General features: G+C 29.7%; 1 protein-coding gene across 1 annotated transcript in view; it reads left to right on the top strand.

Annotated features, from left to right (window-relative positions):
• The first annotated feature begins 2229 nt into the window (after positions 1–2229).
• LOC113371386 (transmembrane protein 184C) overlaps positions 2230–25751 on the top strand; it is a 230966-nt gene continuing 207444 nt past the window's right edge. The window contains exons 1-3 of the mRNA XM_026612013.1: positions 2230–2581; positions 2760–2796; positions 6314–6519. Of these exons, the coding sequence (XP_026467798.1) occupies positions 2316–2581; positions 2760–2796; positions 6314–6519 (509 nt within the window). The 5' untranslated portion in view covers positions 2230–2315. The remainder of the gene's footprint in view (positions 2582–2759; positions 2797–6313; positions 6520–25751) is intronic.

Here is a 25751-nt window from a genome sequence, read left to right as displayed (position 1 = left end):
AAATGCAAATGCTTTTCAAGTTACTGGCTAATCGAAATTCGTTTCTTTCTGACGTTTTTCTGCAAATATCTACAATAATATACATTTTAACGAAAATCAAGTAATGAACAAAATTATATTAAATATAATCTTTATAAATCGATGTTTTATAAAGTGTTCTAGGAAGAATATTAAGCTAGACATGAAAATGGGGTTTCATAGTTCTTAAAATAAGCTTTAAAATGAGTACTTTGTCAGTCTTTTGACTCAACACACTTGTTAACTTCCCTTAGGGCAAGTTATAGTAATCGCAAAAAAGTCGAAAATGAAAATTTTTATATATCTTTACGTTTCAAAGATTTTTGAATATTTTGGCATATTTTAGAAAAAAATGGATGTATGTGTATGTGCGTGTGTACTCGTATGTGTGTGCGGATACAAATTTTCGTCGACGATTTCGGGTACACCGATCAACCGATTTAAATAATTAAAAAAACATTCGATTCGTACTGATAAGGAGACGTGCTGATTAGTTTTTGACGGAACAGGTGTAGCCGTTTCGAAGATACGGGGCAAAAAGTGCCAAAAACGGCGACACGGTTTTTAAGAGAACGGAGCGTCCGATTTTAAAAATTCAAAAAACATTTTACTTGTATTAACAAGATGAAGAACTGATCAAATTTTCGTGAAGGCAGGTCTAGCGGTTTCGGAGATCGAGTAAAAAAAGTAAAAAAAATGCCATTTGGCGGTCAAAAACGATCATTAGACATATGCACATTAAATTATTAGATATTTTATAAAGATTTTAATAATAAGTATAAATTTTGTTTACATTTTTATGGGTTCCGTACCAATGTTTATCCATGAGCCGGCAACGCGGCGCTTACGCGCTTCGATATTTCGTCTATATGCAGTAAAAGCAGTACGATTGCTTTGAAAAAAGTTCAGAATTTTCAAAATATTTCAAAATAATTTTTTTTTCAAAAAGTCTTTTTTTTTCAAAGAAAAGTAAATTTTTATCAAAAATGTATAGTTTCTCAAAAATCTAATTTCTTCAGAGTAAATTTTTCTCAAAAATGTAATCTTTTTTTAAAAAAAAATTTTTGCTATGGAAAGCTCCAGCAATTTGCCTTAAGGCACGATGCCATGTGCCCCACTAGTTAACTTCCCGTAGGGTAAGTTATTGTAATGGGCCGAAAATCGGAATTGAAAATTTTAACATTTCTCGACGTTTTGAAGGTTTCTGAACGTTTTGGCATACCTCAGAAAAAATGGATGTGTGTGTGTGTGTGTGTATGTGTGTGTGTGTGTGTATGTATGTATGGATACAAATTTCCAGTCACGTTTTAGGGCGCACGGATCAACCGATTTGAATGGTTTAAAAAACATTCGATTTTTATTAATAGGGAAAAGAGCTGATTAGTTTTTGGCAAAGGCAGGTCCAGCCGTTTCGGAGATACGGAGCAAAGAGTGCAAAAAATAGAAATCGAATTTTTGAGAGAACGGAGTATCTGATTTGAATGATCTAAAAAACATTCAATTAGTAATGATTGGGAGAAGTGCTTATTAGTTTTTGGCAAAGGCAGGCCTAGCCATTTCGAAGATACGGAGCTAAATATGTAAAAAATGGCAGTTTTTGAGAGAACTAAGGGTCCGATTGAAACGATTCAAAAAACTTTCTGCTTGTCTTAACAAAATAATTGATTTTGGAAAAAAAAAATTCCATTTTTTTTTTTTTTTTTAGTTTTTTAGTTTTTTGTATATCGAAAATATTTCAGATTTTATTTTTAATTCTGACTATAGTTCTAATATACTTTACAAATAATTTCAACTCTGCAATTCAGTTTATATAATTCTCATAAATATTAGACAATGTTACAATATTTATAATAATCTATTTGAAAACATTCAGTATTCCTCAAACATTTCGTTACGGTACGGGAAGTTCCAGCAATTTGTCTTAAGGCACGATGCCATAATTGCCTCAAAACAGAATTCCACTTACAGCTAGTTTTAATATATACCAACACCAAGTTTACTATCCGGTTACATTTAAATTCGGGCACATCGATATGATACTTTGATTCAAAATTTGTACTTAGCGGCAATTGTATACCTGACAAACCACCAGATGTCAATGATGTTTACGGTTTATGGCGTAATATTCTACTCTATTTAGGTTTTTATTCAAATTCTATGGGCTGAATAATAGTTTGACATATACACAAGGACGCATATCAGATAACCTATAAATTAGAAAGAGCAATTGGAAACAATAAGAGTCTTTATAATAGTACTTACCTTTACGAAAGATATCATGACAGTACATTTGAAACATGTGCGGTAGAGTTCCTTGTGGCTTAGTCCTTCTAAGGTGGCGGTTGTGGATAAGGCCAGTTATTGTCACTGCTTACTTCTTAATAATAATTATATTAGTGCCTTTGTTAATAATAAATTGTATTCATAATGGATTCATTAAGAGAAACCAGGAAGTTTTTCTTGCTGGGGTCTTCGTTATCATGGCACTACCGATATCAATATGGCAAATTGCACAACATATTGTACATTACACCCAACCATGTTTGCAAAAGCATATAATAAGGTATAGTTATTTATTCATAATGTATATTTGTTTTTATATACATTCTATAGCGTATATAATGTTTATATTATAATTTTGAAGCTGATATATAACTATCAAATTATTTTAGACTACTTACTTAATAATAATAAAATATAAAACATTTTTTAACCATTATGAATATTTTTGTATGTTTCAGAATATTGTGGATGGTGCCCATTTATGTAATTAATGCAGTAAGTAATATAATTTATTCATGACATTTGTTAAGTGCTAATTATCTTCCATAGTTTGTTTAGAATTTAGCTACTTCAAAATACCCGTAGTGTCTAAGCAAATAGAACTTTATTATATATATATATATATATATATATATATATATATATATATATATATATATATATGATATTCAGTTTTCAGGGCAATACATCAATTAAAAAATTTGTATGACTTTAAAACATTTTTATTTATTCCATACGTTTCGACACATTGTTTTGTGTCATCTTCAGTGGACTCTAGATTGAAAGAACAGATAGAAATTATTAATTAAAACTAATATATAAGAAGTGATATGGTATGAACTTACATGTAATTGAATTAATCCTAATTATTTCATATTATAGATGTTCACAATGCACAATCCTAATTATTTCATATTATAAATGTTCACAATGCACAATCCTTATTATTTCATATTATAAATGTTCACAGTGCACTAAAAAACCAATCCTTGTCATTTTAAGTTGAACAATATATAAATTTTTGACTGAGATTTTTATGAATTTGTGAAGTACATCACGCCGTACATTTCTGTGCTCCGATGTACGGGTGACGACTGAATGTACGTCAATGTGCGAACCACGTGTTGAGGGCTAAGGTACAAGGCAAACGAACTGACCAAAGAATTTAAGATTTGACAACGCGAGAGGGTACAATAGTGAAATATAAAAACATGACAATTGTGAGGGTGGACATAATTAGTAAAATTGAGATCAAAATTAAAAGAAAAAGAAAAAGAAAAATTGGCATTAAAATTAATATAATTAAACGTCGATCATGATAGGTAACTATTTTAAAGGTATGAATTTCGAGACATTGTTTAAGACTACTTGGTAATTCTCGCACAGTGAGGAAGTATCCAATCTTTTGTTTAAACTATTTTTGTAAAGGTGTATCAGACAAGATTCTGAAAAGCGTCTCTGAGATGTATTCGATTCGTGATATAAAATTGTGGCCACATCAAAATTGAATATATGATTGAAACTTTGTATGTGGTCAGTTATCATTGTTTGATTTTGATTTTTATTTTTGGAATTGTTATAATGTTGTCTAAGACGTTTTTTTAGATGTTGTCCAGTTTCGCCAATATAAGTGGCCTCACAATTTGTACAGTCAATTTTATACACGATGTTAGAAATACGATCTAAACTTGTCGGTGATTTTAAGTTCGAAAATAAAAAGTTGAGAGTCTGATCAATATTGCAAACTAAACGCAAATCCGCGAATTCAAATAGTTTTTTCCAAATAGGAAAGAGATTTTTAATGTAAGGGAGACAAATAGTGCCAACAAACTTATTTTCTTCTTTTTTCTGGGACTCGAGGGAAGGATGATTATGTTTTGTGTTAAGGGCGGAAAGTCTGTTGTTAATTACTGATTTTATAAGGTGTGGAGGATAACACGTGGTTCGCACATTGACGTACATTCAGTCGTCACCCGTACATCGGAGCACAGAAATGTACGGCGTGATGTACTTCACAAATTCATAATAATCTGTCAAAAATTTATATATTGTTCAACTTAAAATGACAAGGATTGGTTTTTTAGTGCACTGTGAACATTTATAATATGAAATAATTAGGATTGTGCATTGTGAACATTTATAATATGAAATAATTAGGATTGTGCATTGTGAACATCTATAATATGAAATAATTAGGATTAATTCAATTACATGTAAGTTCATACCATATCACTTCTTATATATTAGTTTTAATTAATAATTTCTATCTGTTCTATCAATCTAGAGTCCACTGAAGATGACACAAAACAATGTGTCGAAACGTATGGAATAAATAAAAATGTTTTAAAGTCATACAAATTTTTTAATTGATGTATTGCCCTGAAAACTGAATATCACATATTTCAACATCAAAATTATATAATAAAAAAAAAATATATATATATATATATATATATATATATATATATATATATATATATATATTAACAAGTCTGGTAATCGGGTATAACATCAATAAAAAACATGAATTCTTTCAAAAATTTATTTTCAATCCATACGTTTCGGCTATAATCTTAGCCTTCATTCAGTGGAAACTAAATATAAAATTAAAACTAAAACAATTGAATTGGAGTGAAAAGAAAAAAGAAAATAGTAAATAGTACTTACAATTAGTTAATCTTAGTGTTAAATTGGAAAATTTTAGTAATCCATGGTATCAAGATATGGTAATGCACTACACTATGCATTATAAATATTAAACTTGTAATTACACAATATTTTCACAAAATACTAATTTAAAAAATCACAATTGGATAGTGTGTTGTTTGCAGACTGGTTGAGGATATAATGGACAAAGGACTTTTTTTAAAAAATATTTTTTACGAAGATTCTACACATGTGTGGAACGAATTGCGAATCCTTTGCGCGTCGTTTTTATTGTTTTGTGAGAAATTTGGAAATACTATCTAAATAAAAGAGGTTTGTGTCGCACAGCGTGTTAAGTTCATTCCGTTTTTTTATTGTTTTATTGCTGTAAATAGTTAAAAAAGATCCTTCTATAATTCTTCGTTTGAATAAATTTTGTTCGAATTGTAGTACAGTCGGGTTAGAAAAGTCCATATTGTGTTTTAAAGTATAAATATGCTCTGCTATCATAGTTTTAAACTGTCTTGGGTTTTTGGAATTGTTTTTATGTTGTTGTAAACGTTTCATTAAGTTCTGGCTTGTTTCTTCTATGTAAATTAAATTACAATCTAGACAATTAATTTATTAGACGAGATTTCTAAGTCATTCGATATTAAAAGGGGTTTTCGTTTTGGTAAAAATAGTACTAGTCACTAAAATTGTTTACAAGTCGGAGTCCAGATTTATAAAAAAGTTTTTTTCAAGGTACATACAATTCTTTAATGTATGGCAAACATATCACACCAGAGTTTCTGAGTCAGGTAAATCGTTTCCACAGTACAAAACGATTTACCTGACTCAGAAACCTCTTTCTGGTTTCAATTTCATTCAATTGTTTTAGTTTTAATTTTATTTTTAGTTTCCACTGAATGAAGGCTAGGATTATAGCCGAAACGTATGGATTTATAATAAATTTTTGAAAGATTTTTTTTTTTGATGTTATGCCCGATTACTAGACTTGTTAATACATATGTCAACATCAAATTCAGAATCATACAAAATATATATATATCTATATATATATATATATATATATATATATATATATATATATTAAATGTTAAATATGAACAAAGCAACACTCAGATTTTTTTAACAATTTTATTTTATAATTACAAACGTTTCAAGACCATGGTGTGCCTCATCTTCAGTGTAATTTCAAATAATAGTTACTTATTACTATAAAACAAAAAACATCCAGATCATAAATAGAAAGATCCAAATTTCCAGTCCAAATTTGACTCTTTTAGTGGAAATAAAACATACAAGCAATTACTAAACTAAACACAAACAAAAACATGTCAAAGAAATTATTTAATTCTTTCAGTGGGTTGGATTGATATTCCCTGAACAATCAATTTATATGGACAGTGTACGAGAATGTTATGAAGCATATGTTATTTATAATTTTATGGGATATTTATTAAGTTACTTGACATTGCAAACACCAGACTGGGAAGAGTCACTCCGACACAAATCTCAAGTTTTTCATATATTTCCTTTGTGCTGCCTATCGCCGTGGAAAATGGGAAGGTAAATTATGTGTTGCTTTGCAAATGATTTTTTGTATAATGATATCTATAAATATATTCACATATATAATTTTCATTTTATATATATATATATATATATATATATATATATATATATATATATATATATATATATATCCTTGCCGGTCTTAGCTTGAATGCAATGCATGCGAAAAATGCGGCCGCGCACCTTAGGGAGCGCCAATACGAGATACGAAAATTAAATTTATAATATATTTCAATATAAAATCAAGAATACTTAATAGATTATAATAAGCAATTTAACTTAACTACGTATATGGAGATGTGTACATCAGTAGAAACAATTAACCAATTAATAACTCTGATTATTGCTTAATCTACTTATTCAATTTTTTCTTTGTTTAAAGTTAACATGGAATTGAAAAAAATATTATCTAGTGTTCAATCCTGTAAGCGCAAACCTGCGAAAGATTAAGTAAATTATTGGGTATAAGTATATTGACAAAAAATTGCGAGCTGATTTAGTTGAAACGAAACTTGTTAAAAAAATAGATACAAATTATAGTAGAGAAAAACGGAAAATAAGAAAATGGCTTATTTGTTCCAAGAAATTGAATTATGGAAATGTAGCAAATATGGAAGATGCAAGCAACATATACTTTAGAAAAACAAATCACTTAGTGGCGCCCATACTCTAAATTTAATTATTAACTATGCATGCAGAAAAAATACAGATACAAATATAATTAGTTTTTTTCTTTCAATATAGTTTAAGAAATATGTAATTTCTTTGCATCTTTTACTGATCTTTGGACAATACTTTTAAAATATGTAAAAAATTTAACTTTAAAACAACAATTTGATACTCTGAATCTAATGGGTAAGTAAAGATTACTTACGATGTCAATAAGGAAAAGTTTACGATGCAATTTTTAATATTGTAAATATTGAAAAATTAAATTAAATTAAAATTACAAAAATCCAACATGAGATACGAGTGTTGTTATGTTTAAAAATAAAAGGCGAGTTTTTTTGTTCTCTCGGCATGAAATCGCATGATAAATAAGTAAATTGTTTCAAAACCCAAATATATATATATATATATATATATATATATATATATATATATACTAGCTGACCCGGCAAACGTTGTTTTGCTAAGTAAGGTATATTCTAAATAATTTCTAGAGAATCAAAAATATTAATACTTTAAGTGTATACGGATGTGTTGTTTGAATGCTATAAACCCCATTAGTTTGTCTATATTTTATCAATACAATCAAACTGGAAGTTTAATACACTTTCTATAGAAAACATGGTATAATCCAATCCAAGTCATTTTTGGTCTTTCAACATATTGATTACGTATCAAGTTTGTCAGATTCTTTTTTGATTCAGGATTTTGTGTATAATTGTAAATAATACTACTGAGCTAATACAAAATTTTCTAATTTCTGCGAGGAGAGATAGAAAATGAATTAGGTATTTCTTCTTTTTGAAAAGTTTCAAGTAACATTCGTGAATTGAAGTAAATTTAATAAAAAGTATAGAGCAGAGCAGGGCGAGGCACAAAGGTCCATTTTGACTTTGAGCATATATAAACTATATTATGAAAAGCAAACCAATCATATCACAAATAACACATTTCAAACGAACAATTATCTGACTACGTTCAGTAAAACTGCCAGCTACTTCATCATTGTAGAAATGTGCTTTTTTGCTGTCTTTCAAAAAATTGTTATCTAGACCTTTTTACGCCATTTACCCTAACTTGGAACGGCCAGGTGGCAAACAGGTTGAATGTCTTATTTTAATTTTAAAGGTATTTTACAAATTAATTACACTTTTAACTAATGCTAAAAAACTGCCAATGGAAGAAAATACTTTTATTATGAATTTTCAAAGATTACAGTTTATCTCCAGATAGCAAAGTCATAAGAATCAAGGTTATAGCTGGTTATGTATCTTTTTCCCTCTACTTTCAAATATTGTTGTTAAACAATGCTTAACTTTACTGGTTTTTAATCATCGCTGGTGGACCTTTTTAACCCCGGACCTTCATATATTACTATCTAATCTTCGATAAATTCTACGAAATTATAACTGGGAAAATGTTATTCGGCAAAATGTCCCCTTGATCGATACCAAATTTAGGTTTTGAATTTAAATAACTTAAATAAAAAATAATATAACCTAGAAAATGTTTTATGAATACTAATGAGTATATAATTATACAAATGAGATCTATCAGAGCATCGTGTTTGAGAAAAATATGCCAAAAAGTGCATTTTCATATTAACATTTCAAAAAAGTTGATATTTAGTTTCTGGTAACACTTGCGCCCCGTTTACTAACGTTTTTATATATAAATAAAACTACAAACAAAACTACTTACCACAATTTAATCATAATTAAATAATATTAACGTAAAACATCCTATTAAATGTAATTGAACATCATCTGTCAAAATCGTTTGACATTTCACGTGTTAGCCACCGTCCATTGTTTTATTTAAACTACGCTTCTACAAAAATTTTCAAATTATAAATGTAAAGTTTCTACGCGGATTTGAAATATTATCTCACTTTTTGGACAATCTCTGGATTGGCACAAATTTTTCAAGACTAAGACTGGCCAAATCCATACAGCCGTTTTCGAGTTTTATTCGGACATTTGAAAGAGAGCTCCATTTTTATATATAAGATATAAATATAAATATATAGATAGATAGATAGATAGATACTTTATTTAAATTCAATATTTACAATTTACATCATTACAATTATTATTTTTATCACAATATTATAATATAACTATAGTATTATGAATAATATTTATGAACAACTCAAGATTAACCCAATGACAATTAATAATTAACTTAGATTAAAGAATTCATTTATTGTATAATAGGTTGATCTATAGGATGTTTTTTTGACAGTCGCATTGAAACAATTCGTGCTTTTAAGTTTCCATTCATTGGGAAGCTTGTTGTAAATCTCGACGCAACATTCTATCTCTTTCCGACAGTAAATAGCAACACCTCCGTGCGTATGTATTCGCTCAGAGCGTGACTCCAGCGCCGTAATTAATATGAACTAATTGTGGCTATCAGTGTGTGGTTTTCATGGGTTTTACATGTTTGTTAAAGAAAAAAGATATTAAATAATTGTTATAAATAATAATAAACAAGATACAGTAATAATGTGAACGCTGAATGTTTATTGAAATTTTACTTCAACGTACTTAAAACATAATTAAGTATAATGATTAATTAAATAAAGAAATGCAATAAACATTTTTAAGGTTAAGTGCCTCAAAGCTTATGTCATAATCTCGGAATAGTTCTTAATAAAAACAATATAATAATGATAAAAATATTTTATCAATAGAATAAGTAATAATAATAAATTAATTTACTCATTTTTTATTTTTGGTCAAACTAAAGACTTACAATAGACATTATTATAAAGACATGATTTGATTCCATCATCCATCAAATAAAATTGCAGGAAAAAAAGCTAAATTATCTTTTCGAGGTTTATAATTTGAAGGAAATATTGTTGGCAAGTAGATAGGACTCAATACCTCGTCCGATTTTTTTCCTCTAATGAAATGTTCACTGCAAATGCGATCATGGGGCTTGGGAACCCACGGCGGTGATCCATCAACACTACAAATATATATTTTGCATTATTTCAGCATTGTATTAATTAAACTGTTTGCAAAATAAACATTTTAGCGCTATGTGATAACTTTTATTTTTCTTTTAATCATAAAATTACAATTATTAGGTGTACAATTTTGCTTCCGCCGTTTCCGATATGTGGCTGTACCGGCTGAGGTTGGTTGAACTACATATATGATAATGCCTGACAAATTGTCATCTCCGGTTCAGTGACAGTTGTTCTTGTTTTTGTATTACTCACGCTCGAAAATGTCCGTTTATGTGCCCAATTCTCGCCATTTGCAGGAAGTTCTACTTTTCTGTTACAATTCGAAAAAAATGCAGCTGAAGCGCATCGAATGCTTTCAGAAACTTACGGTGATGCTGCTCTGAGTGAAAGAACGTGTCGGGAGTGGTTTCAAAATGGTGATTTCGATGCCGAAGACAAACATGGTGGTGGAAGAGAAAAAACCTTCAAAGATGAACAACTGCTTTTAAAACCGGGTGAAACCACCATAGGAGATCGCTACCGAATGCAATTGATGCGCCTTAGTCGCGCGCTAAAAGAAAAGCGGCCACAATATCAAGAGCGACATGACAATGTCATCCTCCAATACGACAATGCTCGGCCTCACGTCGCAAAAGTGATCAAAAAGTACCTGTAAACGCTGAAATGGGAAGTCTTGAAGTAAGAATTAAATTTTGATAATATAACAATTTATTGACTTATAATTTTTCTTTTTGCTAAATATAACAATTTTCCAACTATTTATAGTACTCCGAATTGAATTTTTATAACAATAAGGTTATGATACTTACTTTATTCTTCTAACCGCAACGATCCACTTTTCCCGTTGATTTTCTTTCCACTTAGCTGTAGAAAATGTATAGAATTTGCAGTCCCTTTTTCTACTAGTTTTTCTACAACCCACTATATCGTACAACAGCTTTGTTGGCTCATTTTTAATTATCTTATTTAAATTTGAAATAAACAAATATTTGATGTGTTTTTGTTTAAAATTTCGGTTATAATAGCTACACTTAACACTAGATATACCAGCCGTTTGTATATACCTATTTCTACCTACCATATACGTGTCAAAATGACTGGTCTCTAAGATAACATACTTATTGTGTTTTTAAGTTGAACAAAACTAATTACAGCTGTTAAATAAACTTATAGATATTGTCAAATAACAAAATATATTAATTTTTAATAGTTTTTACAGTACTTTACCACAATACTCAATAAAAGTATCCGGCAGCACCCACTTGTTTGCGCGTAAAATTACAGCTACCGACGTGTTTTTAGATTTTAATTTCAATGCCATATGAATAATTATAAAAATAATATCGGTTATTGCATTTATACCATTTGTGGTATATGTTTCAAGAATTTTCATTACTACAAATTCGCTTAGAGGGGTTGATTCTTCGTCTTTCGCTAAATACGGGCAACCGTTTACCATATATTTTGTTTCTACATCAGATGTCAGATAGAATTTTATGTAAATTTATAGTTTCTTTGGCATTTACTGGCTAAATATGCTTCTGGCATTTGTTGGAAAATGTTATTCAACCAAAGTGATATGAGCTCCCGGTTTGAAGCAATTTTTGCTATATTCTATAATTTGTTCCAAACGCGGGCTATTTTTCTATAAATTTGGCCTGAGTATGTGTCTGAAAGCTCTTTGAACTTCTAATCTACCTGCAAAACCTATTTCACTTTACTACAACTCTTGTCCAAATAGTTTCGTCCAAACTAATTTTAGTTTACTGATTTGGTGCATTACTTCCAAATTCGTCTTCAGAATTCGAAAAAAGTGGCTCGCATCGTCTCATACGTTTGTTTGTGATATCTATCCATTTACTAACGTACTTGATCTATCTGTATTGTCTTTATCACGAAAATTTCCCATTTCTACAGTCGATAATAGCACTGCCTTGTGGATTGAATTGTTTATCTAAAAATTCACCGTCACTATCATATATTTCAAATCCTAGGTCCAAACATTTCAGAGATCCGTTGATTGTATTTTCCAAATAAGCTAAAAAACATTGTTTCCATTCTTTTTTCGAAGACTGACAGTCGCTATAAAAATAAGTCGAAACCATGGCAGTTTTCTCGTTTATAGTTTTTTTTTTACTCAAGAATATATTTTTGAAAATTTCTGTGTCCACGCGAATATTACTTACATGTATCAGTGTACAAAAAGAATAAATAATTATACTTGAAAATCACTTTGAATCAAATTTTATTTAGTGTGTTGAACGAAGCTCGAAACAATTGTTTTGTTGGTAAAAATCTAGTAATACTTCAGCAATCTGCATTTTTACAATGTAAAAAAGAACTAGTTGGTTTGGTATTTAGCCTTGAGGCAAGTTACATGAACTTCCCGATATATTTAAATAATCGACTTAATCAATAAAAAATAAATTAATTTATGAGTCATTAAAAGTACTGCGAGTGGATTTATTACACATAATTGAAAACGAACGAACACTTTGACTCGGAGTATTTTCTAAAAGCAAATTTTCAAAAATCAATAATTTTTATAATTGAACCAGTTTTCAGGACTTTAATGGTTTATTATGTTCAAGACCAAGTACTCTATCATTATACAAAGTAAATAGTCTAATTTTAATTTTAACAAATGTCAAAAGAGCTACTCATTTTCTCAAACTTTGATGAATTTTTAAAATCAAACTATTTGTCTTAAGGCCGTAATATTTCAGTCAGTTCTATAAGACCATGGTATATATCGCTAAAAAAATCCATAAAAATCGGCTTATTTTTTTTTTCAACGGTTAATTACAAGAAAACGGCTCGGTAGATTTTCACCTAAAATTAATTAGCATCATTCCCAAATGATATCTTTCGAACAGTTTTTGATTTTTTAAAATCGGTTCGGTAGGATGAGCTTAAATGTGAACGAAAAGTTTAACACTTTTTTTCAAATTACAAAGAAACGGCTTGGCTGATCGTCGCATAAAACTGACAAACGATAGTCTTCCCCGAAATACATCAAATGGCTTTTAAATTTCTGAAATCGGTTCAGGCGCTTTTGAGAAAACGTCGATCAAAAGTCTAATTTTGACAAATGTCAAAAAAAACTATACCAATTTTTGCAAACTTTGACGAATTTTTAAAGCTAATCGAGTTGTTGTAGGGCCGTAATATTTTAGTATGACCTAGAAAACTATGGTATCTACCGTCAAAAAAAAAATCATAAAAATCGTCGAAATTTTTTTTTAAAAAACGTCATTACAAGAAAACGGCCCGGCCGATCTTTACCAAAAACTAATCAGCACGATTCCCAACCAATATCTATCGAATGGTTTTTGAATTTTCAGAATCGATTCAGAATTGCGGGCTAAAACGTGGGCGAAAAAATTTTCACTTTTCTGCAATTTACAAAGAAACGGCTTGGCCGATCGCCGCACAAAACTCAGAGACGATAGTCCTCATCGAGATACATCAAATGGCTTTTAAATTTTTGAAATCGGTCCAGCCGTTTTGGAGAAAACGTCGATTTACGGCAAAAAATCTGTTCACACACACACACACACACACACACACACACATACTTTTTCCAAATTTGGTCTCATTCGATTCAGAATGGCTTGAAACGTCGAGAAAACATAAAATTAGCCATTCGGATTTTTTGATGAAAACATAAACTTCTCCTTCGGGAAGTTAATAAAGAATAAATAATATATATTGTAATCAATAAGAGAGTAGGCGATAAACGCATACGATCTATGGCTATTGTTATTTCAGTTCTTTTATCAAACATTTTCTATAGAAACATGCACCAGTCATTTTGACTGGTGCTGGTACAAGTAGTAGTAACACAATTTATTTTTGTTACTAATATATAAAGTAACTTTGATTGCACTAAATGATTTCTATACTTATAACTTAAAAAGTCATAACTTCATTTCACAAAACAAATTTTACATATAATGGGAATTTTGAATTGAAAGTGCCCAACCAGTCATTTTGACTGGCGTGGTATATCTAGTGTTAATGCTCAAAGTAGCCACTACGAACGCTTCGGTCGATTTGACTTCCCCTTCTATGCCTTCGCACATAGCCAATACTACGGCAGAATGAGCTGACTAGCCGAAAATCACGTATACAGGTCGATTTGCTCGTTGCCAAGCCAATGTTCACATAAACAAAAAAATGTTTATTTTATTGTCATGGACAACTTTTGTTAATGCCTTCGTTTTATTGGATAAACATTGAATGTTCAAGGATATTATATATTAAACCAGTTTAACAATTTTTCTTCGTTTTTTCTCATAGATGGAATAAAAAACGGTCTACACAGACTCCTTTTGGCCAAACATCCGGAGATTTTATTCTTTCCAATTCACTCTCTGCAACGGAGACCTTGAAAGAGGCATATGTTTTCGGATATTTTGAAGCCATTTTCTCACATTCAATATTTTTGAAGTTTTTCTCATTTAAATAATTTTTTAGAGTTTTTGTCGATGTTTCCGGCGCCAGGCGAAACACATGCAAGTGGGCCTTCCTCACAACTCCCGCGAGTGTAGTGCTCACATTTGATCTTTCTATGGCTTTGTCTTTTCGTCTCGGCGACTTCTTTTTCTGGACCAAAGTCCAGTTTCCATCGTCATTTGCTTTAATTGATTGTTGTTCAGCTTGGGTCGATTTATTAGGCAGCTCCATGTTGGCAACCGCATCTCGGAATGTTTCGCTTCTACGCTTGTCTAACTCCTTTAAAGCAGTTGCTATTGCAACACTCACCTGTTCTTTTGAGACCTTATTAGCATTGGCACTGTTTTTATTGGTAGATTTATGTTTAGGTTTCTTGGATGCTGCTTTCTCAGTATTACTATCAATATTGGGTGACGAAACTTCTTTTTTCTTTTCATTTGGCTTTAATAATTGCAGCATCTTAATTTTTTCTTCAAGATGCTGAATTATGTATTCCTTATCCTTTATTATTGTCATTTTATCGTTTATTATGGTATTTTTGTCGGTAATTGTTTGTTTTAAGTTGTTTATAGTATCCATATGTTTGTCACTCGACACTTCACTGTTCACCTCACAGCACTGTATCAAATTTCCAACAATGAATTTGAAACCTTTTCTTGTGGCACAACTCACATGGTAAATTTTGCCACAGTTCTTACAAACACCCACACTTGCAGAAGGTTTTGTTTCACAGCAGTTGTAGGTTTTTTTGGAATCCGATTCCAGAATTTTTAATTGTGTCAGAGACATTACGACACTTCAAAAAACTAACTAACTAACTAACTAAAATATATGTATCTTCTATATATATAAAAATAAGTCGGGTTTTCCTTCCTGACGAAATAACTCCAGAACGCACGAACCGATTTCGACAATTTTGCATTCGTTGGAAAGGTCTCGGGCTCCGCAAGGTTTATAGCTAAGAAGATTAGTGGTGCATGGTATCGTGCCCTAATGCAAATTGCTGGAACTTCATGCACCGTAATTAAAAATTTGAGTGATAAAAATAATCAACAATTGTTTTAAATAATTTCAAATAGATTATCTTCTATATATATATAAAAATAAGTCGCGTTTTCCTTCCTGACGGAATAACTCCAGAACGCACGAACCGATTTTGACTATTTTGCATTTGTTGGAATGGTCTCGGGCTCCGCAAGGTTTATAGCTAAGAAAAGTAGTGGTGCATGGCATCGTGCCCTAATGCAAATTGCTGGAACTTCATGCATCGTAATTAAATATTTGAGTAATGACATTAGTGAGAATTACCAGAATTATGCTTGGTTAAGTCAACGAGCAATTATTGCCGCAAAGAATAATGATGTCAACGCACTGAATTCAACCATTCAATCAAAAATTGCTAGCGATTTGGTGACATACCAATGATTCCGACTGGTCTTCCGTTTGACTTCAAACGATTGCAATTTCCAGTTCGCCATGCGTTCGCAATAACAAGTCGCAAGGCCAATCGCTTAGTGTTTGCGGGATAAATTTCAAATAGATTACTTAGAAAATCATTGCTTTTTTCATGGGCAGTTATACGTTGCCTGTTCACGAGTTGGAAAACCATCCGCTTTGTTTGTGTTAACGTCAGACCAAAAAACAAAAAATGTGGTTTACCAAAGAGCACTTCAATCTCTTATCTTTTATCGAAAAAAATCAAATAATATAGTTATTTTTTAACTTCCCGTAGGGTAGTTATAGTAATGGGCCGAAAATCGAAAATGAAAATTTTTGTATTTCTCGACGTTTTGAAGGTTTCTGAACATTTTGGCATATCTCAGAAACAATCGTTGTGTGTGTGTGTGTGCTTTGTGTTCGCATTTTTTAAACTTCTCCTTCGGGAAGTTAAAAATATTTGATTATGATTAACCCGAATCGCTTCGATTTTCTATAATAAATCAATGTATTTTATATACTTTCAGAGTAAATCTATTTTTTGTATACTAAATTCAGAATGATTGAAAATTAATTAAAAAAAAAATAAGTTAATATTTATATAATTTTAATGATAAGCTGTTAAAACAATCAAACTTACCGTGGGGGAGTGGGTTGTAAAAAAATTGCATGCGGGCGCTGAAGATCCCAGGGCCGGCCTTGTATATATGAGTTTTTAGTTTTTAAAGATTTATTTATTTCATTTATATTAGATTATACATACATATTTCTATGCAATTTATATAAACATGTATAACTATCCTAAGATATAAATACATAAACTTATATTTAATACTAACTAGTAAAAATTTAATTAACCTATAAATAAATTTTTAATCATGGTAAAAATAATCACTAAAAACCATATTTACAATAATAATAACAAAAGAATACATATTACATATATGATTGGAAAATAGTCAAGACTAATAACATATGCTGTAGGAATAGTTTAAGAGTAATTTGATCTCTGTCATATTTTATACTTGATTATCTTTTTATTGATGATGGTAGCTTGTACTTATTGTACCAATATGTATTGTCATTCGATCCAATATTACATATATTAGGATTTAAGTTAAATAAACAATTAGTATAAAATCTTTCAGAGATAATTGTTATAAAATCTCTCACTAATGGTACATTAGTGGAATCATGTAAGAATTTTGTGCTAATATAATGCATATTTATTGGATTCCTTGCTTGACCTATAACAAATCTCAATGAAACATTTTGTACTGACTGTAGTTTCTTAATATTATGTTTGTTTGTCATACACCAAATTAGTGCAGTAAACGGAGCGTTTTAGGTCTGAATTTTTTTACTGTGCTCCGAATTGAATGAAATTTTGGAATTAGGTTTATCTTACCCTCAAGTTCAAAAGTGAAAACAATTCGGGTTGCGCCATCACCCCCCGGGGGGATGACACCCCTTCTCAATTGTGTAATTACATTTTTTCAAAATAACGTCGGAAATCGATAGAAGAACTAATTATAAGAAAAAAATGTCTTTTATAGTTTTTCAAAAAAACTAATACTTTTCAAGTTACTGGCCACTAAAGATTCATATATTTTTGGCGTTTTTTTTCGTTTTTTTGCAAATATCTCCTATAATATACATTTTAACGAAAATCATGTGATGAACAAAATAATGTCAATAAAAATCTTAATAAATCGGTATTACATAAAGTGTTCTAGAAAAAATATTAAGCAAGATTTGAAAGAGCAAAGTCGTTTTTTATTTCGTTTAAGATTTAATTGTTGTATTTAAAGCCATCTAGTGTCGAGGTTTTACATTTTATGCATTTCGGTGAAATTAGGTTTTATAGTGCTCAACATAAGCTTTAAAATGAGTGCTGTTACAAGTTTTTTGCGTGTAAAATGAGTGAGCTATCATGCAAATAAGAAGCATATACGAAGTTTTTTTCTTTTAAATCATATGGTTTAATGAGCGCCATTTCCACCAGAATTAAAGTAATTCACATTCCATCTAGAATTCACTTCATTAAGAAGATCTTGATGGATTCTACCAGATTCACTTTTTTAGTACAAACTATTTTCAGAAAACTCACGATTTTATAAAAACTTTTTTTTCCAATTTGCGCGGCCGCGCAGTCTTTAAACATTCATAACTCTGTCAATTTTTGTGTGAAAGAAAAATAATAAAAAACAATAATAAGCCAGAAAGATCCGTTTGATTTTTATCTATATGCTTTTATACGTATCTTTTATTGTTTTTGAGATATAATGAAAATAATTTCGATTTTTAAAAAAATTGAAAAAAAAAAAGTTTTTATAAAATCGTGAGTTTTCTGAAAATAGTTTGTACTAAAGTAGTGAATCTGTTAGAATCCATCAAGATGTTTATAATGAAGTGAATTCTAGATGCAATGTGAATTACTTTAATTCTGGTGGAAATGGCGCTCATTAAACCATATGATTTAAAAGAAAAAAACTTCGTATATGCTTCTTATTTGCATGATAGCTCACTCATTTTACACGCAAAAAACTTGTAACAGCACTCATTTTAAAGCTTATGTTGAGCACTATAAAACCTAATTTCACCGAAATGCATAAAATGTAAAACCTCGACACTAGATGGCTTTAAATACAACAATTAAATCTTAAACGAAATAAAAAACGACTTTGCTCTTTCAAATCTTGCTTAATATTTTGAGGGTGGAATGATTTTTTCTGAATCCGAACTGATTATTTGGTATCACATTATTATTTGTTAAAAATTTATCAATTCTATTGCATATAACTTTTTCAAGTATTTTACTCAAAAGGCTTAATAAACTGATAGGCCTGTAACTAGTGGGGAGATCGCTGTCTTTATTCGGTTTTTTAATAGGTATAGTTTTAGAAATTTCCAAATGGGTGGAAAATAACCATGTTTTAAAATGCTGTTAATGATTTTAGTAATTAGAATGATAGGTTTTCTGCTAAGATTTTTTAATATAATATTCGATATTCCAACTGGACCTGGGGTGCTTCTTGATTTTCTACTGTTTATAATAGTTTTTATTTCTTTAGGAGTAGTGAATTTAATATTTGAGATTATATTACTGGAAGTTGGGAATATCGAATTGATTGTTCTATGGACGTGATTACTAAAGTTAGCATTCCCTAAATTATCATTTTGCTTGTGTTTTTTCAAAAATATCAGCTAATAAATTAGCTTTTTCTTTATTATCAGATACATATAAAAAATTTAATTTTAGATTAGGGATATTTTCACGTTTCTTTGTGAATTTTTTAGCATAAAACCATATATTATTGTGATTTAAATTTGATTTCCTTAGTTTATCACTCCAAATATTATTTTTGTGTTCTTTAATTTTAAATGTTATGTCCTTAATTAATTTATTTAATAGTACCTTTGCTTCAGAATTATTAGTTTTTTGCCAAAATCTTCTTATTTTATTTTTATATTTGATTAGATCTAATATGTGATTGGGAAGGGAAAATGAATTAATAGTACTAACTTTAGGAATAAACTTATTCATCGCCGTGTGAATGTTATTTGTTAAGCACGTAATTGATTCATCAATATCTTTGGTGTTATTAATAGTTTTATTAATCACAATAGTTTCATTTATATAGGATCGAAATTTATTCCAGTTTGCCTCTTTAAAATTGTACTTTATATTATAATGTGGATTTGTGTAATTTTGTATGCTATTGTATGGTATAGGTAGTATAACTGGATTATGATCGGAATTAGCTTCTGTTATAGTAAATGGTAAATAATTTGTGTAAATATTTTTAGTTAAAGCTAGATCAATAGTAGATGATGTTTGGAGTTCATTTACAGGAAATCTAGTCGGAGAAACAGTATAATGCAATGCAACAGAATTAATATTATTACTTAGAAACTTATATAGTTTTTTACCGTTAGAATTTTTGTTGATACAATTCCAAAACTCGTGTCTAGAATTGTAATCGCCAGCAATTAAAATTTTATCATTTAAATTCAGTAATGTTTTTAAATCAGATAATATTAATCTATTGCATGGAAAATAAACTCCACAAATAGTAGTAATCTGATTGTCTAGAATAATATTTACTGCTTCTGCTTCAGCAGCTTGTAAATTTGGGATTCGAACTCTACTAAATTTAATACCATTTTTAATGTTCACACATAAACCTCTTTGTCCAGAATTTGAAATGTCTCTTCTTATTATTTTAAATCCAGGAATATAAATTTTGTTGATAGGTTTTAAAAGAGTTTCAGAAATTAACGCAATATCAATATCATGATTCAATAAAATATCATTCAATTCAATAGTATTTTTAGTAATGCCATTTGCATTCCAATACATAATATTCATGTTATCTCTATTTATGTACATAATGTTAGAAAGCATTGAAATACTAACATTTGTTTATCTTTCTCGCAGGTAGTATTTTTAATATCCTTAGCAAGATTCAGTAACGTATTTATTGTATTTTTAACGGTATTGTCAGAAAACAGTATTTTTAATTCATTAATAGTTTGAAACATTTCATTTACATTTAGGTTGAGATTTGAGTTATTAGGATGATTAGAGGAGTTATCAGTATGTCTACTGGATTGATTAGTTGCAGGGATGTGGGAAGGAAGTGTTGGAAAACTTTTATTTGTAAACATTTCAGAAAATGGTCTCGTTAAAGGTTTAGGTTTGGGTGCCATCACATAACTAATATTATTTGTACTTATCTGATTTGAACTTTTTATTTGATTATTAGCACGTTTGTGTATTATTTCTTCAAGATATAAGCACTTTTTATAATTAGCCGGATGTTCCATCCCACAGTTTACACATTCAGGAGCTTGATCGACACGTTTCTCGCATTTTCCAGGTTGATGATCACTTCTGCATTTCACACATCTAAATTTAAGGGGGTATTCTGGTCTAGAGGCATGATTTTTAGGTCTTTTTTAAAGTGCTGTATAAAATAGGCAATTAATATTTTTACCATCCATTTTCTTATATATTATTTATTAACCTTTTAAGAGTACAGGAAAAAATTAAAAAAATTTTTTTTTCAAAATCCAAAATTTTAGCAGCCGATGAAGTGGGGGGTCTCGAAAAATTGGCAGGTGGCCATACCCATGATTTCATCCCTTCTAGTGATCTAAAATGAAAAAAATAAAAAGATTATTAATCTACATGAATGTCGCAAGGTCATGAACTAGGGACAAGTTAAAAACAAATTTTTGATAAAATGGCGACTGTTTGAAAAAAAAACATAATTTTTGGTCCATTTTTTTGACATTCTCGAATTTTTTAAAAATACTAAATTTTGGAATTTGGGGATGGGGCTAGTTCATGAGCGAGAGGAGTCTATGAGGAAGATTCCCTGAAAATTTCAAGTCAATCGGTTCAGTAGAACTCGAGATATCATGGGTATCAGGTTGAAAAAGACAGTTTCGAGAAAAACGCGTTTAAAGTTTTGCCCGCCGTTCGCGTCAAGTTATTCGCAATTTAAGTCATGAAATTATATTTTATACTTACATTTATCTAATCTGCCATTCCTGCTTCATACATCGGACCTTCCTCGACTTCATAAAAACTTTCTTCGGCGTTTCTCTCTTCTAACCGAGCAGTTCTGGCTTCTTTCGATGCGTTAGAGGCTCGTATTTCAGAACGGTCGATTCGGGCGTTGTCTCGTCTTACGGCAAATGAATGAGCCTCTGTACCAATTTTAATTCCCATCAAAGTCATCATCTTTAAAATGGGAATGAAACCTTCATTAAAAATACAAACAGCAATAAATGTGGCTATTTCAATTATCTGAGCTCCAGAATGAATATGCTTAGGCGCAAAAGTCCAAATCAATGAATTGAGTGATTTATTATTATTTTGCGTTTCTGAGCCTAAACATCGAGTCAATAATTCATTCGATGATAAACTGTCGTAAATAGGTTTGATAACTGTCAAAACGTTATCAGCCAGAGGTTTAGTTTCATGCACAAAATCTTTTATTGTATTTTCAGATGCAGATTGTTGCCACTTACATCAACTGTCTGTACCAGGTGGGCAATACATATGTTGTGGGTCTTCATCACTAGAACTATTATGATAATAAGTAGCCCAAACTGCATCTTTCATATCGTTCACAGAGTCAGGGTGTCGGCGGATCGCTAAACCATAATATAAAGACAATTTATTGATCATTTTATCAGTTAATTTGCCTTCACCTTTTCCACCGACCCCTTTATTGTCTTTCTTCGCTTTCCTTAGCCTAGCACCCATTCTTTTTTGTACATGTCCTACACATTCTTTTTTTTGTACCAACGGATCACCATCGTAAGAATCCTTATCAAGTATACCCTTAAAGGTCTTAGTGTCACCATCTCCGATGTATTTCACATATTTTACGCCGTGTTTTTCAACAGATCGACAGAACATCTCAACAATAGCATCTACTTCCATTTTACCAGCACTTCCCTTATGATTAAAGAATTGTATGTTCCTTGGAAAAAACTTTTATAAATCGGGACTTCGACTTGTAATCAATTTTAGTATAATGACTAGTACTATTTCTTCAGAATTAAATGAGTTATAATCCAATTAATGCGGGGTTGGTGACGGAGTGCAAATTGTTTTCACTTCTGAACTTAAGATTAAGATTAGCCTATTTCCAAAATATCAAGCAAATTGGAGCACAGTAAAAAATTTGCAGAGCACACGCTTTTTTCCTCTCCATTTACTGCAATAATTTTGTTGATCGTGGGTTGAATAGAGCACATGTGAACAGGATTTGACAAATTAATTCACTTGAAATATAAACTTATGTAATAATGTATATGAATTATTAGTGAGAAAAATGTAATTTAAATATTTAAATTACTAAAAGCCAGTTAAAATATGGTACGAAATTATAAAAATTATAGGCAACATTATTGAAGCAATTATTTTGGGTAGAAAAATCCAAAGTGATATTGTACCTTTACCGAAATGCTATATAATTCTTTGTTATACCTCTTAAAAGACTTCAATTTCCAATACGCATATCTTATGCTATAAATCACAAAGGCAGATGATGATTTTTCGTGTGATAAATTTAGAAAATCAATGCTTTAGTCGTAAATAAACAAAAAATCATTTATTTACCCACATCTACAAAATATTGGATAACCCTTGGCATTCAAATAAATTGAGCTATTGGAATTTGATATACAATTTTATTGAACATATTTTAATATTTGTTAAAGGAATAATTAAAGTGTTAACTGTGGGAATTGAGAATCATCTACATTTAATATCACTCATATATTGGTGTAAATAGCAATTCGAAAAACAATAATTATTATTTTTAACGGTAAATATTAGTATAGGATATTGAAAAAACTTAGATGTGGGTACAGGACAACGTATGTCGGGTCATCCGACATATATATATATATATATATATATATATATATATATATATATATATATATATATATGTAGCGACCTGTCAACACACATCGCATCTCAGCTTGACAGATAAATATTATTTTTGGCTCATCATAGTGACAGCACTGCGCAAAACAAAAAGTGCAAGTTTGGATCTCTCTCTTGTTTTTCTCTCTGTCGAATTGCCAAAATTATAATTCTTAACTTTTTTCCTTTTTCATTATAAATACTCAAATAATATCTACGTTTTATAAATGATAAATATAATTACACATAGTGTTGTTAATATTTCATCATAAATAAAATATATAATATAAAGACTACGAGTTTCTTCATATATATATATATATATATATATATATATATATATATCTTGAGGATTTTTTGTTCGACGTTGAAACATATTGAATTGAATAAAACAGCCAATGCGTCGAATGTAGAAAAGTTTATTTTAATTTTTTTTGTACGTTTTGAGACTAGATGTGTCTCATCATTCAGCTAAAAGAAATTTACAATATAAATTAAAATTAAAATATTACATTCGAAAATTAATTAAAAGAACCAAATTATACACACCAGATCAGGAAAAAACACATTTTACTATCACATTTTCAACACAACAATCACATGCTACTACTGTAGGAAAACAAAAACAATTTAAGAAAGAACCGGAAAAGGTAAATGTAAAGATATATACAACACATATTTTTTGTTTCTAAGCAAGGATAGCAAGTTGTGCGACCAACACGTGATTGTTTTAGGGAAGGATTAATCAGGGGCGTCGTAGGAGATCAGATTTACAGAAATTAATTAAATTTTGATAGTTTTCTGAAAGTAAGAAAGAAGAACTCTGTTTTGTTTACGCAATTTGAATTTAAAAATATAAAACAAGATGCGGAAAATCTTCTAAGGTCCACATTTTTTTCTCTATATAAAATTATAAGATGGTCAGTATTAAAAGAGTGCTTGAAATTAATAATGTGCTCAGAAAACATTGTTTTAAATTGTCTTGGATTTTTTGAATTATAAATATGCTGATTCATTCTCTTGCTGGTGTATTGGGAACTTTCACCGATGTAACAACTGTCACAATCTAAACAATTAATTTTATAAACGGAATTGGTGACTCTGTCAAACAGAGATTTTGATTTTAAAGTAGAAAACAGGGAACTAACTGTGTTGTCAAATGTAAAAACTAAAAGAAAACCTTCAGCAGAAAAAAGTTTTTTTTTTTAAATAAGAAAAGCTGCCCAAATAAGATAAACAAATAATGCCTTCATATTTACTAAATAAAGAATAAGAAGAATTTGAATCAGCAGTAAAATATTTTTGGACAACGGATATAACATTATTATTATCAATATTGGCAATGTTTAAATAGATTAGAATTTTTATATGTGTTGTATATATCTTACTACTATATTACTATAATCCTAGCCTTCATTAAATGGAAACTACAGATAAATTTAAAAACTAAAACAATTGAGCTTGAAAAAAATATTAAGAGTAAAAGTACAAACAATTTGCTACCTTTAGCGTTAATATGATATCTGATATTTGACAATATTTTACCATTACACTTACATTAGATTATAACTAAAAATCAGTGCAATAAATGTGTTATCTGTAAACCAGTTGGAGACATAGTGAAGAAAGGATTTTGAAAAATTATTTTAACTAATAATCGAACATGTGCGGAACTAATAATGGATTATTTGAACATTTTTTGTATAATTTTTGCTCAATATGTAGTATAGTCAGGATTTTTTAAAATTATTTCTATGTTGTAGTTGTTTTATTAAATTCTGGCTCGTTTTACAGTTTTAATCGTCTTTTTTTATTAGTTCTTCTTCTTTAAAATTCAAATCTCTTTCGGATAGAGTTACCGACTCAGGTTATAATGTTTGAATTGTGACAGTTGTTATATTGGAGAAAGCTCCCGATATAGTAGCAAAGGAATGAATCAACACATTTATAACTAAAAACTAATGGGGCGCATGGCAACGTGCCTTAAGGCAAATTAAAAGAAGAATAAAAATAATCAGTCAACAAAAATGTCTATGAATAAATATTATAAAAACTAGAATTTTCATTATTTGTTCCTTGTAGACAAGATGTGAAAACTTATTAAATTAAACGACGTTGTTTATATATGTTTGAATAAAATATATAAACAAAATCTAATTAAGCAGACTTAGCGCGTTAGAATGAACATATTTTATTTCAAATGCATTAATTTTTCGTTTGCGAGATATA

This window comes from Ctenocephalides felis, unplaced genomic scaffold (assembly GCF_003426905.1).
Source record: "Ctenocephalides felis isolate EL2017-DRISC unplaced genomic scaffold, ASM342690v1 CF-g0.4_SCAFFOLD_01492, whole genome shotgun sequence".
Classification (NCBI taxonomy): Eukaryota; Metazoa; Arthropoda; class Insecta; order Siphonaptera; family Pulicidae; genus Ctenocephalides; species Ctenocephalides felis.
Note: the sequence above shows the minus strand (reverse complement) of the source record. Positions and strands in the feature narration are given on the sequence as shown.